The 19,590-nt window shown below is 40.0% G+C and overlaps 1 protein-coding gene across 1 annotated transcript; it reads left to right on the top strand.

The window, feature by feature from the left end:
• The first annotated feature begins 3,522 nt into the window (after positions 1 to 3,522).
• On the top strand, positions 3,523 to 14,257 carry UCP1 (uncoupling protein 1). The gene is made up of 6 exons (XM_033213297.1): positions 3,523 to 3,881; positions 4,499 to 4,697; positions 10,024 to 10,224; positions 10,336 to 10,437; positions 11,178 to 11,358; positions 13,686 to 14,257. Exons 1-6 carry the CDS (start codon positions 3,756 to 3,758, stop codon positions 13,798 to 13,800), a joined length of 924 nt encoding a protein of 307 aa, XP_033069188.1. The 5' UTR covers positions 3,523 to 3,755; the 3' UTR covers positions 13,801 to 14,257.
• Positions 14,258 to 19,590: the final 5,333 nt, after the last annotated feature.

Here is a 19,590-nt window from a genome sequence, read left to right as displayed (position 1 = left end):
TTCAGAATCTTGAACTTCTGTGACCTCTCAGGGTCTCCTTGTGTGAAGTTTTTGACGTCAGCTTCTCCTGTGACTCTTAGAAGTCACTATTGTGCCTCGCACATCCCAGGTGCTCAGTCACCATTGAACTACAGTCATACTGTCTCCTGGCAAAGGCTCTTAACTCTCCATCTTAGTCTGATATTAATATCCCAGAAGCTTATATTGTCATTCTTCCTTCCAGGCTCAAATAAAGCAGCCCCTTTATCCTGTCACAGGTCTCCCTACCTGTCCTTACCTGTTTTGGATAACAACCTTTCTTATTTTCTAATAGATTTATTTCTCATATTTCCTTCCCTTTTCATAGTTTTCCTCTCACTTTCTCCTCCAGTTTGTCATACTCTGGTTTTAAACATGCAAACATGTGCCTTATGGGGAAAAAAAGACAATTTTAATTTACCTTGCTTCTTCTTTACAAATGTATTGTGGCTTCTTCTTATAGTCCAAATCCAAAACTCTATACACACCCACTGCCTTGAACTCCTCATTGTGAAAGTAGGATGGGGCACAGAGAGAATGCATGCCCCTCCCAACTGCTCAAACAAGTAAAGGTGTTGTTACAGTTATCTTTTGCTACCTTAATACAATGATTATTTTATTATATCTCATAATTTTATGGACCAGGAATTTAGACAGGGCTCAGTTAGGCGATTCTTCTGTTTTACTGACATCATTGGAGATCACTTGGTGGTATTCAACTGGCAGGTATGCTTATCTGGAGGGTCCAAGATAGCTGTACTCTGGTGCCTGGTGCCTTGGTAAAGAGGGATGACAATGTGGGGCCTCTCCAGCATGACAGCTCGGAGAAGTTTGCTTTCTTACATGCTGCCCCAGGGCTCCAAGAGCAAATGTTGCAGTGAGTAAAGTAGAGGATACAAGGACTTTCATAATCTGGACTCAGAAGCCACATGGCATCAGTTCTGTATTATTCTATTGGTCAAAGCATTCATAAGCCTGCCAGATGCAAGCGGAAGGCACATGAACCCTCATCTTTTGATGGGAAGAATGTGATGGATTTGAAATTATGTTTTAAAACTACTACAGACAGAACCACTGAGAAAGATTCATGGGTAGCTTTGGGGTGAGGATTGAGAATGACCCTGTTGATAGCAGAGGTTCACTAGAGTCAGCAAGGAATAAAGTCTCCTCTTCTACATTTTAGTCATACTATACCAACATTCTTAACCACTGCTTAGCCATCAGCCTCACAACCTAACAACTCCATCATAGTTGTGCTCCCTAAGATCACCAACAATCTTAGAGTCAAATCCAGTAGGTTTTCCTTTGTTTTTGTCCTCTTGACATTTTTTCTAAACTTGACACTGGTCAAGACCCAATCTTTATTTAATCATATCCTTAAATACCAGTTCTATCACTGGATATGTTACAGTTTCTTGTTCTCACTCTACCTTTGACAAGGCCATTCTTTCCAGACTATAACTCTGGCTCTGGGTCCCCCTATCATTTGGCCCTTGAACTCTTTTCCTAGTCCTATTGGACTAGTCCCATTTTCCCATGTAAAGCATGCCCCTTTCATTGCATCCATATCATGACCACCAAATACCTCCCAGCTCTATTTCTTGCTCTTTTAGCATGTTAGATGCAACTTCCTAGGCTCTCTATCTAGACATCAACAGTATTCTCTCCAAATAATTCTAAGACTTTAAAAACTGGTTTAATCTTCTTACCCCTAAAATCCACCCCCTTACCAACTGTCTCATGACAATCTGTTGGTACCATTACTAAGTTTGCAACCCATGTTCTTAAACAGAGTCATCTTTGACTCCACATCTAATCATTCATAAAGCTGTATTGTCTATCATATTAAACGTGACATTTATGTGAGAACACTTCATAGTCCATAAAGCACTACACAGGTGATAACATGAATCTACACTCATAATGGATTTGCAGGCTTTGCTTCTCATTTGGCTTCTACAGCCTCATCCCTCACCAACTTCTTGCCCTACCTCTCTCTTTCTTCCTCGTCACCCAATTTCCCAGTCAGTCAGGCCAACAGAATGCACTCTATATATGCGACATGCTTTCCTCAACATCTTTGCCTGCATGCATGCCACTTATTTGCCTCAGTTGATCTTTATTTCAACAAGTGTTTGCAGAGGGGGAACCTCGCTCACTCCTTCTTCTTTCTAATTTTTTCAGAGGCTACCATGTCAGGTCAACATTGCCTTTTTCAGGGAAGCTCTGTAAGCCTGACCTCCCTTGGAAGTGCCTTAGGACTGGCTTCTTGCACAGTACACAACCTTTACTTACAGAGGGATTGGAGATTATTCTTTATTCATGTCTTATTTCCCCTGCTCCTGGAGGAGATGACTCTCACTTCCACTGACTCTTTTGGGGGGCTTAAGTCAGGGTTGAGTACCTGACCCCTAGATAGCTGGATGTGGATTCTGGTAATATCAAATGGATCTTTGGTTCATCTGAGAGATTCTGGAAGGTGGGACCTGACCTTGCCCATTTCCCTCTTTCTCCTGTTTCCTATTATTTCCCACTGTTTTTTAAAAGATTTTTTTTTTAAAGTTTTCACAAGAATAAACATTGAAAATAAAATTTGCACAACGATTGAACTAGGAAAGGCCACACAACCAACACACATTACATCATTATAGGTAAGTTAGCAGGAAGATTTCAGACCTGGGCTAGCTCTGGAACCACATTTCACACTGCTGAAAATAAAAGCTGGAGTGCAGATGACTTTCCCAAGTTCACAGAGTTGGTAAGCTGGAGAGCTGCACCAGGAGCCAAGCAACCTGCCCTGTCTTTTCCACTGCACCCTCTAAGAAATGTCATTAGAAGGAACAAGTGGTATCTCATTTTGTATATGCTTTAGCAATGTACTATTTGCTTTCTAGTGTGTCTATTGCCTCGTTTGACATCTTCTCTCAAAAAGTGATGAAACGAAACGCTTTCTTTGACAAGTTCAGAGTGTTCTTGGTTCCTGTGTGGGATTCTTCCAAGTCTGAAATTGGTAGTGGGAAGAGAAGGAATCCGGAGGCAGGAGGATGAGAAGTTTAAACGAGAGGAAGAGGAAGCAGAGAAGGCTGCAAGGTGCCTGCAAGATGTCTGAGGAGTCGGAGGAATGGGAGAGTGCCTAGCTCTTTCTCCTGGGAGAGCTCCAGCTTGGCAGGACCTTTTACCAAGGTCTCTGGTATCGTGCTGGTTTCCGAAAGCTCCAGCCGAAGGTGCGCAGCAAAGGGTGACAGAAGGTGAGGCGCGTGCGGAGGGCGCGGGTGCTGACCGCCGCGGTGCGCCCTCCCTCCGACGCGCGGAGTGCCGGGCGCAGACAACCAGGGACCGGCCTAGGGCTTTTGGGGAGAGAAGCCGGGCTCCCGAGGCGCCGGGCGAGGATGGGAATGGGAGGGAGCCGGTGCTCCCGGACACGCCCCTGCCAGGTCCCACGCCTCGCGCGGCCCAGCCCCGGAGCGGCCCAGCTATATAAGTCCCAGAGGAAGACCGGGGCGCAGAGGGTCCTGCTGGCCCTAGGCTGGGGAGGAGGGGACCCGGGGACTCGGCCCCCAACGCCGCGCTTCGTCTGGAGCAGCAGCCTCTGCACCTCAGCTGCCCGGTGGGGAGTTCAAAAAACAGAAAGCGGGTTTCGCTGCCCGGGAGACAGGCGTTAAGAGCAAGGGAAAGAAACTTCCCACACCTTCGGGGCTGGAACCCTTTTCCTCTGCATCTCCAGTCTCTGAGTGAAGATGGGGGGCCTGACAGCCTCGGACGTGCACCCGACCCTGGGGATCCAGCTCTTCTCAGCTGGAATAGCGGCGTGCTTAGCGGACGTGATCACCTTCCCGCTGGACACGGCCAAAGTCCGGCTCCAGGTAGCCAGCCAGAGGGGTATGACGAGGGCTCTCAGGGCAGAGGGGATGCTGTTGAGTGCATTCCATTTATTCTCTGCTTTGGTGTAACCACTGTTTCTAGGTAGGGTAAGTGCCCTTCCAAAGCAGTCTGGCCTTGTCCCAGGGCTGGTGCTTTAGGATGGGAAACTGGAACTTTTTCTGGGATTCACTGAAGAACCACGAGGGCCACAGAGGATGGGTTGACCATGACTACTACTAAATTCTCCCAAAATTTAGGGTGCACTTAGTATTCTAAGAGCTGAAAATATTGGCTTCTCCTGAGTTTACTAGCCAGGTGCTTTTTCCTTTCTTTGATTCTTCGGGGGTTCTGTCCTATCCTACTGCCCTAGGGGTTCTGGAGAGTTCATGGGGAGGGGGATGTTCAAAATGTGCATTGTAGCCAGCCTCCCCCAATCTGCACGCTCGCGAACACACACACACACACGTGCGCACACACACACACACACGGGGTAGAGGGAGGTGGATGGGGGATGTTGCTGAGAAAAGAAACGGAAAATAGGAACACGGTGGGGGAAATCTTGGCTTAAGAGTGAACTCAGTGTTCGCTCCCTTCTGATCTCCACCTTTCTTATTTCCAGGTCCAAGGCGAACGCCCGACGTCCAGTGCTATTAGGTATAAAGGTGTCCTGGGAACAATCACCACTCTGGTCAAAACAGAAGGGCGGCTGAAACTCTACAGCGGGCTGCCTGCGGGGCTTCAGAGACAAATCAGCTCCACCTCTCTCAGGATCGGCCTCTATGACATGGTCCAGGAGTTCCTCACCGCAGGCAAAGAAAGTAAGCCGTGAACGTTCCTGGGAGGGGCAGAAAAACCTTGGGCTCTGCTCTGTTCCAAAAAATGTAACACATCGAGGAGTGGTTTTCATAACAAATTGGCGAGAAAACATTCATATTTGAACTCTCTCCCTTCCCCAAATATTAGCTCATTGTTCATAGAAAGAAAAAAGTATGCAAAATTGACATTTTAGATGCAGGTTTATACTTTTAAAAAGTCACCCAGTCATGGAAGTTTTGTACCTAATTTGGATCTCCATCTGGAGAATATGAATGAGCTACAGAATGATGTTTAACTTAAAGTTCTCCAAACAGGGAAATATATCAGAAACATTTATGGAGCTTGTCAGAAATCCAGACAAGGACTACCATGGTCCTCTGAGTCTGAATCCTCAGGCTAGAAACCAGAGTATCTGTGTTTCCGCAAGCTTCCCTCATCATTTGAGTATGCAACAAAGTTCAAAACCTTCTGTTTGAAGCAAAGAAAGCCAGACTTGGTGAGGAGAGTTGAAAGGACAGGAAAAGACATATTTCCTTTTAAGAGGTTCCTCATAAGGTCCAGGGAAGACCAGACCAGAAAAAATGGACGAATGCTGTAGGGAGTTTGTTTACGGGAAAAGGAAAAAGAAACATATTTCCCGAGTGCAAGTGCACTTTAAGAATTCCTGTCACTTTAGTATTTATTTGAGGGCTTACTATGAATGAGACACTGTTCTAAGTGCTTCAGATACATTACAACTGGAAGGGTACTAGTATCATTATCCGTTGGCAGATGGGAAAACTGAACACAGAGCAATTCATCACTTGCCCAAGGTCACACAGCTGGGAGGGGACAGAGCCAGGATTCAAACCCAGGCAGTCTGGCCTCGGACTCCAGGCTCTTAACCCTGTTCTCTACTGCCTTCTACACTTCGCATATGATTCTGTCCATCATTCAAACCGCACAACAATGCTGTGAGTAAAAACTGTTAGCTGAGTATCAGGGCAGTTAAGTAACATGCACAAAATCACACAGCTAATCAACATGAGAGGCACTTTCATGTGGAGCAGACAAACCAGAGAGATGATGTGCTGATGACAAAATGAATATATTAAGTGAAATCCATCTTGTAGATTTCATCAATTCTGCTGTGAGTAACCTTCAATACTGTAGCTTTATGGGATAATTTATAAATATTGTCTATACAAATATGTAAATTATACTTATCCACACAAGTACTTTCAAAGTGAAGATAAAGTCTGTATGTTACTAGATCAAAACTGCATTTTGATATTTATAGATGTACAAGAGAGGAAACACAAAGGAGCTCAAGTGCTCGTTCTGGTGGTTTTCTTCACAGATTGACTGTTCTATCAATTGTTGTGGACTTTGGGCACCAAATTAATAGGATATATGTTGGCAGTGTTCTATGTTATATAGATTCAGTTTATTTAGTAGGCTTTATTGAACTGCCATGTGCCAGTAACTATGTTAGATGTTTAGATGGCAGATGTGTCTCTGGACAGAGTTTACAGTTGACAGTAAGGGGGGTGTGGGGAGAAGTGAATAGATGACTATATTCCATGATATGGGAGGAACCCACCCCCAGTATTTCAACATAGGTTCTTTCTATTTTCCCTAAGTGTCGGCTGGTCTGAGAAATAAAGAGAAAGAGTAGAAAGAGAGGAATTTTACAGCTAGGCCACCAGGGGTGACATATATCAGTAGGTCCATGATGCCCACCTGAGCCGCAAAACCAGAGGTTTTTATTCAGGACTTCAAAAGGGGAGGGGGTGTACAAACAGGGAGTAGGTCACAAAGAGCACATGCTTCTGAGGCCAATAAAGAGCACAAGGCAAAGGGCAAAGCAAAGGTCACAAGGCAAAGGGCAAAATTAGAATTACTGATGAGGGTCTATGTTCAGCTGTGCACGTATTGTCTTGATAAACATCTTAAACAACAGAAAACAGGGTTCGAGAGCAGAGAACCAGTCTGACCTCAAATTCACCAGGGTGGGGTTTTTCCCCACCCTAGTGAGCCTGAGGGTACTGCAGGAGACCAGGGTGTATTTCAGTCCTTATCTCAACTGCACAGGACAGACACTCCCAGAGCGGCTGTTTATAGACCTCCCCCAAATAATGCAATTCTTTTCCTAGGGTCTTAATAGTATATTCCTTGCTATGAAAAGAATTTAGTGATATCTATCCTACTTGCACGTCCATTTATAGGCTCTCTGTAAGAAGAAAAATATGCCTCTTTTTGCCCGACCCCACAGGCAGTCAGACCTTATGGTTGTCTTGCCTTGTTCCCTAAAATTGCTGTTATTCTGTTCTTTTTCAAGGTGCACTGATTTCATATTGTTCAAATACACATTTTACAATCAGATTTCATATTGTTCAAACATACATGTCTCACAATCAGATTGTGTGGTTAACACAATCATCACAGGGTCCTGAGGTGACGTACATCCTCAGCTTATGAAGATAACAGGATTAAGAGATTAAAGTAAGACAGGCATAAGAAATTATAAGAGTATTATTTGGGAACTGATAAATGTCCATGAAATCTTCACAATTTATGTTCCTCTGCTGTGGCTCCAGCCGGTCCCTCCGTTTGGGGTCCCTGACTTCCAGCAACACCATGACACATGCTGTATTACAATACAGTCCTACTTCGCTTAATGATGGGGATATAGTCTCAGAAATGAGTTAAGAGGCAAATTGGTTGTTGTATGAACATCACAGAGAGCACTTACACAAACTTAGATGGCATAGCCACACCTAGTGTATATGGTATAATTTATTGCTCCTAGGCTACAAACCTATGCAGACTGTTGGTATGGAATACTACAGGCAATTGTTGTATAACAGTTAAGTGTTTGTGTACCTAAAAATAGAAAAGGTAACACATTACATGACAACCTTATGGTGCCTGGGATGTCACTAGATGATAGGAATTTTCCAGCTCTGTTCTAGTCTTATGGGACCACCATCACATATGCAGCACATGATTAACTGTAATTACAAGATGGTGGCCATATTAAACAGAACTATTTAACCTAGCCATGGAGGCATGGTCCTGTGAGATTTTCCTGAAGAGTTAATATCTGGATCAATTCTGAAAGGCCAGCAGGAGTGATCCAGGCAAAGGGGTGAGAAAGACCTTCCAAGTAGAGTGAAGGTCATGCACAAAGACTCAGTGAGGAGTAGAGTGAACATAGCACAGGGAGGACATGTTGGTGAGGAAGGAGGGGTGAAGCCACAGAGGCAGGAAGGAGCCAGATCACAGAAGGCCTTGCAGGCGATGCTAAGGAGTTTGGACTTTATCCTTACCCTGGTGGGAAGTCACTATAAAAATGTTAAGCAGGGGAGTGGCATAAACAATTTACATTTTCAAAAGATCACTTTGGCAGCAGATAGAGTATATATGTAAAAGGAGTAAGAAAGAGAGGTAAGTTAGAAAGCAAGAACTGATCAGGGTATGCCCTAAAGCACTGGCAACAGGGAAAAAGAGAAGTCAATCAGAAAGACTGAGAAAGTATAATTGAATTGAATTGGTGAACAAATAGAAGTAAGGCATAAGGGACAGGTAGAAATACAAGATGACTTCCAAGTTTCTGGTTAAAGATACCCTTTATTGAGGGAGGATGTATAGAAGCTGTCTTAGGGGGAACACAAGAAATTTGGTTTAGGCCATGTCAACAGGTAATGTCCAATAGGCACATGAGTTTAGGAGAAAAGTCTGGGCTAGATTCCAGGAAGTCACAGCAGGGACTATCAACAGGGTCAAACAGCAGAGAGTGTGGAAAGGACTGAAAAGTGATCATTGTACATAACAAATAGAAGCTCACTGATTTTCTAGTAAAAACATCTTCAGCAGAGTAGTGGGTATGTATAAGCTATATTGTAGGGGACTGAGGAAGAAATGGGTCTGAGAAGTAAAGACAAACAATATATTTTGTAAATAAATTTCTTTTAGTTCTTGAAAAACAAAATACATAGCCTCTTTTCCAGGAAGCTTGACTGAGAAGTGAAGAGAGGGATTTGAAAGTTGGAGATTGGAGGATAGGATGAGTACATTAAGATACACTACATTGTAGTGCAATGCATTACAAATGTGAGCTAAAAGTGAAGGCATTTGTAATCATATGATATTGCCAATTAAAAGACAGCTGTCAATCATATGCCCAGCTCCTGCTAAAGCATGATGAGAAGAGTACAATCACGATAGTGATTTAAAAATTGCTGCCAGTTTTGTGGATTTTCTTTGTGCTAGACAGTGTAAGCTCTTTATCAGTATTATTTAACTCACACAACTCGAGGAGGTAGATATTATTATCCCTGTTTGACAGATTAGGAAACTGAATTAGAATGACTAAGAAAGTCTTTGCTGAGTAAATGTTACTGAACCATAATTTTATATTTACTTAATGATAGAAATGAATATTGGGCTTCAAGACTATTTGTATTTAATGATATCTGTCTTGAGCAACATAAGCTAATTTTTTCAAAATTTTAAGACAAAAATCACTTTCTTCTCGCCTGTCTTCTTATTTTTGTTCCCTTCCCATGTTGTAGCCTAACACTAGTTGATGGCCCATATTGGTGCAGCTTGTCCACTGGGTTTCTTCTAAGGCCACCAAGTCCCATAATTAACATTATCCTTCATGGGAGAAAGATCAAGCCTCATTGGTGATGGGTGCCTCCTCATAGTCGGATAATACTGAAGAGAGAGCTAAATATAAGAAAGAACCAAGCTGAACACAGGAAAAAATCAGACCACTGTGAAAATAAGCATTGTGTTTTCTTGTTCCTTGAAAGTCTTCATTTTTAAAAAAATTTCAGACACCTGACATTTTCTAGCCTTACTCTGAGTTGGTACGCATTTAGTACATGATCAACACATGAACATGCATTAGAGGAGTAGAAAAGCTGTAAGAATACAAAAACATGGGCCAGGTGTGGTGGCTCATACCTGTAATCCTAGCACTTTGGGAGGCCGAGGCAGGCGGATCACCTGAGGTTCCAGGAGTTCAAGACCAGCCTGGCCAATACAGTGAAACCCTGTCTCTACTAAAAATACACAAATTAGCAGGGTGTGGTGGCATATGCCTATAATCCCAGCTACTTGGGAGGCTGAGGCAGGAGAATTGCTTGAACCCAGGAGGTGGAGGTTGCAGTGAGCCAAGATTGCACTACTACACTCTAGCCTAGATAACAGAGCAGGACTCCATATCAAAAAAAAAAAAAAAGAATACAAAAATATGAACCACTGAAAATTAAAAAGACATGCATGCATTCTAGGTCTTTAATTTTTTTTTCTTAATAATTTTTTTTTCTCTCTGGATAGCAACACCTAGCTTAGGAAGCAAGATCTTAGCTGGTCTAATGACTGGAGGAGTGGCAGTATTCATCGGACAACCCACAGAGGTTGTAAAAGTCAGACTTCAAGCGCAGAGCCATCTCCACGGTATCAAACCTCGCTACACGGGGACTTATAACGCGTACAGAATAATAGCAACAACGGAAGGCTTGATGGGTCTTTGGAAAGGTAACTAACTTCAAAGTGGGTTTTAGAACCACCAAAGCACATACATACAATTAGCAACTTACTACAAAGTAGAGTTAGTAAACATTTTCTTTCTTTTTTTTTTTTTCCTAGGGACTACCCCCAATCTGATGAGAAGTGTCATCATCAATTGTACAGAGCTAGTAACATATGATCTAATGAAGGAAGCCTTTGTGAAAAACAACATATTAGCAGGTAACTTCCCATTTCATATAACAAACAGGTCTGCACCTTTAGAATTTCCTCTTGGAGCTTCTGCAGCCACCTTATACTCAATCCCTTAACTCTAATAGTTTTCTCTTTTTAAAAATAAGTAATTTTAAACTATATATAACTTTGTGAGCAGCAGGAAAAGACCAAAATATTAAGTTTAAGAAGTTGTGCCACAACAGAAATGTTTTGCAACAAAAATAACAGGCAATTTCATCTTAGGTCAGCATTATTCTCATTTAACACTAATATATGGGACTTTTGTTAGAATCTTTTTCTTTATACAGCAGAATCCAGGAGGTAAGTCCATCCTGCACTATATCCAAAAGATCTAGTTATACAAGGAGTTTATCAGTGGTCTCATCCAAAAAGTAATTCCACAAGATAGGTTCTTAAAAATAATATTCTAACAACTTCTAGAGACATTAAAGTTTCCCTTGCACTTTATTTCAGTAAAAAAGTATTACATGCTCATATATTAGGCATTATTGCAGGCCTTAAAGGCACAAGGGAAACTAACAGGTTATTTTCCTAAAGTGTTAACAATCTATTAAGCCATTTACTCTTTACCTTCTTTTTCTAGTACAATACCTTTCTTATTTTATTTATTTATAAGACATCTTCACTGAGCTACTGTTATCAACAGGTTTATAAAGATATGACAGATAACTAAATTGCAAGCCCCCAAAAGTCTGATGTTGACCTGTTTCACTGATCCATTTTAGATGATGTCCCCTGCCACTTGGTGTCGGCTCTTATTGCTGGATTTTGCGCAACAGCTATGTCCTCCCCGGTGGATGTAGTAAAAACCAGATTTATTAATTCTCCACCAGGACAGTATAGAAGTGTGCCCAACTGTGCAATGAAAATGTTCACTAATGAAGGACCAATGGCTTTTTTCAAGGGGTAAGATGTGGTCTTGTGTATCTGTAATGTGTTCTGACTGTCTATGTGCTTTGGGACACTCTCATGTCAAACAACTGACATTTAGCTTACAAGCCTTAGTATTCATATACTTAGTATTGACTTTTCCTTACCATAGATTTCTTGAATCCACCAATTCCACTGTGCCAGAAAGTAAAAAGCCGTTATATTAAAATTTTCTCAACTTTGATCAAAGGCTCATTCAAGATCAGTGCCTTTTCCATTGGTCCCAATCTATTGGAAAAGTAGACAGTATTTTGCCTTCTCTGGGCAAGAGAGCTATAAAGTAGAGGGAAATCATAATAGAGAGCTATGAGAGAACAAGATTTGATTTGATTTAATTTGATGGACTCAAGTTTTAAAATTGTAAAACTAGAGATAAGACATCACCACCAATCTAGAAAAGTGATGCAGAAAATTATGTGATTTGGGTAATTATTACACTCACCTAGAAACAAGTGTTGTGTAATAGATTACGTATTTCCATAATGCAATGTTGTATTGGAAACTTCCTTCCTAAGAAAATATTGTATGGGCTCGGTGTGGTGGCTCACATCTGTAATCTCAGCACTTTGGGAGATGGAGGCAGGAGGATCACTTGAGCCCAGACTGGGCAACAAAGCAAGACCCTGTCTCAACAAAAAATTGAAAAATTAGCTGAGTGTGGTGGCACGCACTGATAGACCCCTCTACTTGGGAAGCTGAGGCAAGAGGATCTCCTGAGCCTAGGAGTTCAAGGTTTCAGTGAGCTATGATTGTGCCATTGCACTCCAGCCTGGGAGACAGAGCAAGGCCCTGTCTCAAAAAAGAAGAAAGAAAGAGGAAGAAGGAGAAGGAGAAGGAGAAGGAGAAGGAGAAGGAGAAGGAGAAGGAAGAAGGAAGAAGGAAGAAGGAAGAAGGAAGAAGGAAGAAGGAAGAAGGAAGAAGGAAGAAGGAGAAGAAGAAGAAGAAGAAGAAAGAAAAAGAGGAAGAGGAAGAGGAAGATACAGTATTAAGTAATCTGTCAATATATTCCACAAGGATTACACTAGTGGTTAAATGAAAAAATTCTATTATCTTTTTAAACTGTAAGGCCATTCCTCAAGCCTTATAAATTAAGCATGAATGCATCATATACATTTTATAAAAAGTTCCAACTCATCATAATCCGTACTTATGATACATTAATACAAATGAAGTTCTTTATAAAATTAACTTAAAATGGATATGCCAGTTATTAAACCATTAACCATTTAATAATTTTATTTTTTTCACATTTAAAAACCTTTTGGGGGAGAAATACTACAACACAGATGAACCTTGAAAACATTATGCTAAGTGAAATAAGCCAGACACAAAAGAACAAATACTGTATGATTACACTTAAATGAGGTACCTAGAGTAGTCAAATTCATAGAGACAGAAATAATAGAAGTTACGACGGGCTGGAGGTAGGAAAAAATGGGGAGCTGTTTAATGGATAGTTTCTTTTTGGGGTGACAAAAAGGTTCTAGAGATGGATAGTGGTGATGGTTACACACAATGTGTATGTACTTAATGCTACTGAAATGTAATTTTGTGGGTTTTTTTGGGCAATAAAATACCCCACATTGAGAAGTGAAGAGAAACATGTTAAGAGACTTGAAGGAAAAAAATTGGGGCAGAGGGGTGTTTTTTATAGGTTAAACAATAAAAGCCATTTAAACATTTAACAATTTCTTGACATTTAAGAATTGTCAAGATTGAGACAGCATTGATTTCTTGACTCTACTCAATACTTCTTTGGTTTCTCTTCTTCCTTCCCCCTTCTAAGTTTCCTACCTCCCATTCAGAAAGCAAAGCAAAACAAGCAAAAATTCCCCCTTCCCTCAAACAAGGAAAGAGTTTTTGAAAAAGTTCATGTCAGAGAAGAGAAGACATGTTTTGGGAGTGAAGGATATTTGTGGATTTGTATAGATGTGATCATTAGGGCTGTGTTGTTTTGAAGTAATATAGGACATCTAAAGGAAAATTTATTTTCAGCAGAGGAAAGATGAAGAATATGTACTTTTAAGCATCTTCACTTGAGGAGTGGCAAAATGAGAAGCATAACCTGCTATAATCACTTTAAGAATTTCAGGCTGAGTGTGGTGGTGCAGTCTCTAGTCCCAGTTACTCCGGAAGGCTGAGGTGGGAGGATCACTTAAGCCCAGGAGTTTGAGGTTGCAGTGAGCTGATTGTGCTACTGCATTCCAGCCTGGGTGACAGGGTGAAGCCTCATCTCAAAAAATAAAAATAAAAATAAAAGAATCTCAAACAAACTAATCGAACGATGACATGCACTTTTCTAGGTTGGTACCTTCCTTCTTGCGACTTGGATCCTGGAACGTCATTATGTTTGTGTGCTTTGAACAACTGAAACGAGAACTGTCAAAGTCAAGGCAGACTATAGACTGTGCCACATAATCAGCTTCAAGAAAATGATGTAACATACCAGTGGGAATCTTGCTGACTGGATCATAAAAACAAACGAAACTTATTCACTTATTTTAACCTAAAAAGATAAAGGAATTTTGGTAGAGAAATTTGGACTTTATAAAAAAGAGGAAAACTAATGCCTATTTCATACAACTTTTTTTTCTCAGTGTCTTAAGAAGGGGAAAGCAAAACATTCAGCATATACCCTGGCAAATGTAATGCAGATAAGCTACTGCATTTGACCATTTCTGGAGTGCAATTGTGTGAATGAATGTGAAGAACTTTAACATATTTTAATTACAATTCCAACTGGTAGAAAAGAAACTGAGTGAAATACACTTTATATTTATAAATACTTAAAAATGAAGTTATTAAAAATATTAGTTTTTATTAACCACAGTTGTCAGTTAATATATTCAATAAACTATTGCTAATACCTTTTAAAGTTTGTCTTTTGAGATCTATACCTGGGTGTAGGAGTCAAGTTCATCTAGAAAACAATACTGCCCAATAGGAAGTGCAGGTCTGTAGAATCATAGGCATAAATCTACTCTGAATGTTATTAGTATAAATTTTTAATGTTTAGAGTCCAGATTTGATGACATTTTTAACAACTTCTAATCTAAGACACTATATTCATTTTAGCAGAATTGTTACTAGAGTCCTGGCATCTGTGATAGCATCACCTAATTTTAGAGCTGGAGGGTACTTCTGGGAAGACAGAGGAACAGTTTGAGATTCCTACTGAGATGAAAATGAATCTTCATGGAATCTTTCAGCAAAGTCAAATTCAAATTCATCATTAGCACCCGTAGTAACCTTTTTAATGCCTACAAACTGCATGCAGAAGAGATAGGGAAACAGTAAAACATATTAAAAAGAAGTTTTTAAGACAAAGCCCAGTCTGATTTTAAGCCAAATACAAGGATTGGCAGCTTGGACGACCAGGAAGGTTACAGGTTGCCAAACATCATTCTAGTTCTGTTTTAATCAACTCCACATTACATTTACTACTGAGGATCCTCACCTTGCCCTCATGCCTATCTTCCCCATTCATTACCCGCAAAAGTGTCTTGTAGCAGATATCTTCTATGTCCCACACATATCATTTTGCTCTTTAGTGCTTGCTGGCCTGACTTCCTATTGTCATGTCAGCACCTGCCCTTTTTAGGGTCTTCTGGCCACCAGAGCCAGCTTTACTCACCTGTGCATGGCATTCTAGAAGAGCAGGGAAAATAACACAGCCCCAGTGCAGCCCATAACCAATAACTGGTAGTAGTTGGTGTACAAATATCTCAGTTCCCTCAACTGTCAGGTGGAGTACTGCTGAGGGATCAAACTCTAGTAACACACAGTAGTGTTTTCCTTATTATGGCTAACTAAAAAATCACAGGGTCTTCATGCATTTGGAAAGGAGACTATTTCTTACAAAGGGTTACAGCCTTCAAGGTGGTCATTCTGCAGGTTAGAAAGCGTATCCTCCAGCAAAGACCAGAGGCAGGCACTTCTAGGAAAGGAAGAGTAAGACAGGAATTTAAGTTGAATGGGTTGGTCAAGTATACATATTCAACAGGCTACAGATGGATCCATGAATATTCATGAAGGCAGTCCTGATGCATGCATGTTAAACAAACATGCGTGTTACACCTTGGGGTGGGGACTTAACATTTAAATGCATTACAGTTAGGCCCTATACATGACAAGGTGAAGCAGGCACACAAAGGCACACAATGCACCATCTCTGTAAATGGGCCAGAGCCAGTCCACAGTGGTTGGTCTCTTACCAGGAGAAAGCTACTAGAATCCTCTTGTCCAGTTAAAACTGTAGTTATGGCTGGTGGAAAATGGGCTGGAGTCAGTCAACACTTGGTGAAGCTGCAATTGCTTCAGACACTCAAGGCCAGTGTTTGTTTAGCTGCTCAAGAAAAAGAAAAATCTTGCGGCAGTTAGAACATAGTTTATTCTTTAAGTGTAGGAGTGTGTAACTTAATCCTGCCTGGCATGGCCTTAGGTCCTGTTTATAATTTGGCATCTTACAGCTCACAAGTGATATGAATGTATACACAGAAAATCCAAAAGAATTGGCATGCATAATAGAAGTTTGGCAAAGTGGCTAATAAAATCAATATTTAAAAGACTAGATACCTACATTTCTATATACCAGCAAAAGGAAGTAAGAAAATAAAGCTGTAAAAATGTATAACAGCATTTAAAAATAGTATCTGGGAATAAATATAACAAAAGATGTGTCATATCACTATGGAGAAGACTACAATGCTACAAAGAATATTGCCACAAAGCGTCTGTTCCCTCAGTCTGTGATCTCTATTTTAACATTCGTGCTGGTCAGTTGTGTCTAAACCATCCAGCGGAGGGGGTATAACAAAGCATATCTGACCTTCCATTCTATCATGGCTGGGAATTCAGTTTTGAGGGTTTCTCTGGGGTCCCCTTGGCCAAGAGGGGGTCCTTTAGTCAGTGGGAAGCTTTAGATTTTATTTTTAGCTTACAACATTCGTGGGCTGACTTCTATTCCCTATCTCGGTTTCCTACTCCGTTACCAGTGTTTCCTGGGATCACCTCCGAAATGAACTGCAAATCCTTTCCTCAAGGTCTGATTCACAGGGAATTCAAACTAGGACAAATCACAACCTTAAAATAGCATGTTTCTTTCAAGAATAAGGAATAAAACATGTAACTTTGTTTCTGTGCCTGGGACCCTGGTCAGGCAATGGGAAGCTGCAAATGGAGGGAAGCAAGTTGGCCAATTCCTGGTACAGAGAAATGCCAGTCATCGGAAGATATTTGAGGATCTGCTACACTCTAGACACTGTGTATACTACACAGTGGTACATAAAACAAGCATAGGCCCTGCCCCCATACAGAAGGAAATATAAGGGAATCCATCTGTTATCAGAAGGTACCTGGGGATTTACCAAGTGCTTTGATAACAGCCTCAGTGATCTCATCTGATAGGGAACACAACTGCGGGGGGTGAGGGGGAGCCCCTACAGGCCTGAGAATCACTACAAAGTTTTTCTTTTTCATGCAAAGTAAGTGGCAATAATCACACTCTGTTCCTTGTTTAACAAGACAAGCCATTACTTGAAACAAGGTAAGATATAAAGTCCGCAAATCATTCTTGCATCTTGTCTTCATTTGTTAAAATGGGAAAATTTTCATTGTGAAATATAACACATATACATAAAAGTGCATAAAGCAAATGAATATTTTAATGTATTATTACAAAGTGAACTAACAGGTAACCAAAGTGAAGCTCAAGAAACAGAAAATTGCAAGCACCGCAGAACCACCTCCACCCACGGGATCACAGCTTGAGACCATCTTAACTTTGCTTTCATTGTAAATGGTTTTCCGTGTGTTTTTATACAGATTCACTATTTAAGTATACATCCCTAAATTATATGGCTCATTTGTCTATTTTTAAACTTCAAATAAATGGAATCATCCAGTATGTTTTATGTGTGCATCTTTTGACCATTATTACAAATTTAGAATTCACACAACAGTAGGCTAGCTAGGCAGCTCTGCTAATCTTAGCTGAATTCAGTTGGCCTTTAAATTCAGGCCATGGGTTTATGACCAGTTCTGATCAACTCCATGTGGCTCTGATTCATCTGGTACCCATGGATAAACCAAGGCATGTTCTTTATCATGGTGATGGCAGAGGCGCAAGAATAAGCCCAATTGCTCAAACCTATTTCAAGCCTTTGCTTATGGCCACTGACATTCCACTGATCTTGGCAAGTCACATGGTCAAGCCTAACATCAAGGAGCAGGGAAATGCACTCCTTATTGGGAAACAGAGAGGACTGAATATTTGCTGAATAAATCCAAACTGGCACAGCACATCTGTTCAACATGGTACTATAAGTCCTAGCTAATGCAGTAAGACAAATAAATGGATGGAAAGAAATAAAAGTTACTGCTCACGAGTGATATGAATGTGTACACAGAAAATCCAAAAGAATTGGCATACATAAGTTTGGCAAAGTGGCTAATAAAATCAATATTAAAAATGTATTATATAAAAGCATTTTAGGCTGGGCGTGGTGGCTCACGCCTGTAATCCCAGCACTTTGGGAGACCAAGGTAAGTGGATCACCTGAGGTCGGGAGTTTGAGACCAGCCTGGCCAACATGATGAAACCCTGTCTCTACTAAAAATACAAAAAAATTAGCTGCTCATGGTGGTGGGCACCTGTAATCCCAGTTACTCGGGAGGCTGAGGCAGGAGAATCACTTGAACCCGGGAGGCAGAGGTTACAGTGAGCCGAGATGGCACCACTGCACTCCAGCCTGGGTGACAGAGCAAGACTCTGTCTCAAAAAAAAAAAAGCATTTTAAAATAGTACCTGGGAATAAATACAACAAAAGATGTGTGGTATCACTATAAAGGCTACAATTCTATTGAAATATGTTTTTTTAAAACTATATAGGTATATAACATACTCTTGGATTGGGAAAAACTGTTTTTACATTTATCTTACAGATTTAATGCAATCTATAGAGTTAAAGCATTTATTTTTATCATTAATAGTCTGTCCCTAGAGGGAAATGATCTGCATCAAACTGCTCCATAGTTCTCCAGTCTTTCTAAATTTGATTCCAATATTTTACTGTTTAAAGTGTATTTGTTGTAGTTCATAAGGATACACTTTATAAAATTAATCACTTTTTATTTTTCATTTACTATTTTTTAAACATAAATGAATTTTTATCAAATGTTTTTTCTGCATGTAAGACTATCATATGATTTTCAAATGTTAACATGGAAAGTTATATTAGTTTTATTCTGGTGATCAACTGAGCCATAACTGATCACATATTAAAGCAATATATCTATAAATGCAGGTCATTAATATATTACAATTAGTAAGCTTCCAGATTCAGTATGCTAACATTTTGTTTATAATTATTGCATCTAAAGTGACATTGGCATACAATTTTTTTTCATACTGTTCTTGTGGAGTTTTAGTCATCAAGGTTATGATAGTCTCATGAATTGCAGAGTCTATACTCTTATCATTTGCAAGAGTTTGTGAAAAGTGATTTTACTCTTAAATGTGTCATTCAGCTCACCGATGCAAGCCATATAGAACTGCAGTTTTCAGCGGAAATGGTTTTAATTGCTAATTCAGTTTAATAGGGCTAAGACTTTCCCCCTTTCTTGTACAATTTGGGTAAGCTGTATTTTTCTAGAAATTTTTGTATCTCATTAAAATTTTCAAATTTTTGAAAAAATTAATTTTTTTCACCATCTGTATAATTTGTAGGGATGTCCCATATTTCATTGACATTATTTGCTTTCTTTTATTCTTAACTAGTATCATCAAGTTTATCAATATTAGCCTTTTCAAGCAAAAACTTATTTCTGTTGATCCTATATGCTTGTTTTCTATTCTATGCATTTTAAGCACTTATCTTTAATATTTCCTTGTCTATTTTCTTTACATTTATTGTGTTCTTCATCAAACTCCTTAAGATGGATGTTTTGTCTTTAATTTCCAGCCTTTCTTATTTTCAAATATATACATATATTTAAAATTATAATTAGCACTAACTTTAATAAAGTTAGTACTAATATATTAACTTAACCTTATCCAACCAGATCCACTGTAATATTTTTATTTCAAAGATATACACACATACACATACATACACACAGAAATGCTATGCAGCTGTAAAAAATGATGTATTTATGTGAAAATAGATCCGTTTTATGATGGATAATATAACTTTTATGTAAAGTTAAGAA

Source organism: Trachypithecus francoisi, unplaced genomic scaffold (genome assembly GCF_009764315.1).
Source record: "Trachypithecus francoisi isolate TF-2019V2 unplaced genomic scaffold, Tfra_2.0 Lachesis_group1, whole genome shotgun sequence".
Taxonomy (NCBI): Eukaryota; Metazoa; Chordata; class Mammalia; order Primates; family Cercopithecidae; genus Trachypithecus; species Trachypithecus francoisi.
This window is presented reverse-complemented; position numbering and strand designations above follow the sequence as displayed.

Bases quoted from the DNA above. Each gene is read 5' to 3' on its own strand.
- UCP1 (XM_033213297.1), top strand. From the start codon at position 3,756: ATGGGGGGCCTGACAGCCTCGGACGTGCACCCGACCCTGGGGATCCAG. The intron at 4,698-10,023 runs GTAAGCCGTGAA...CTCTCTGGATAG, and splicing joins CCTCACCGCAGGCAAAGAAA to CAACACCTAGCTTAGGAAGC. The intron at 10,438-11,177 runs GTAACTTCCCAT...GATCCATTTTAG, and splicing joins GAAAAACAACATATTAGCAG to ATGATGTCCCCTGCCACTTG.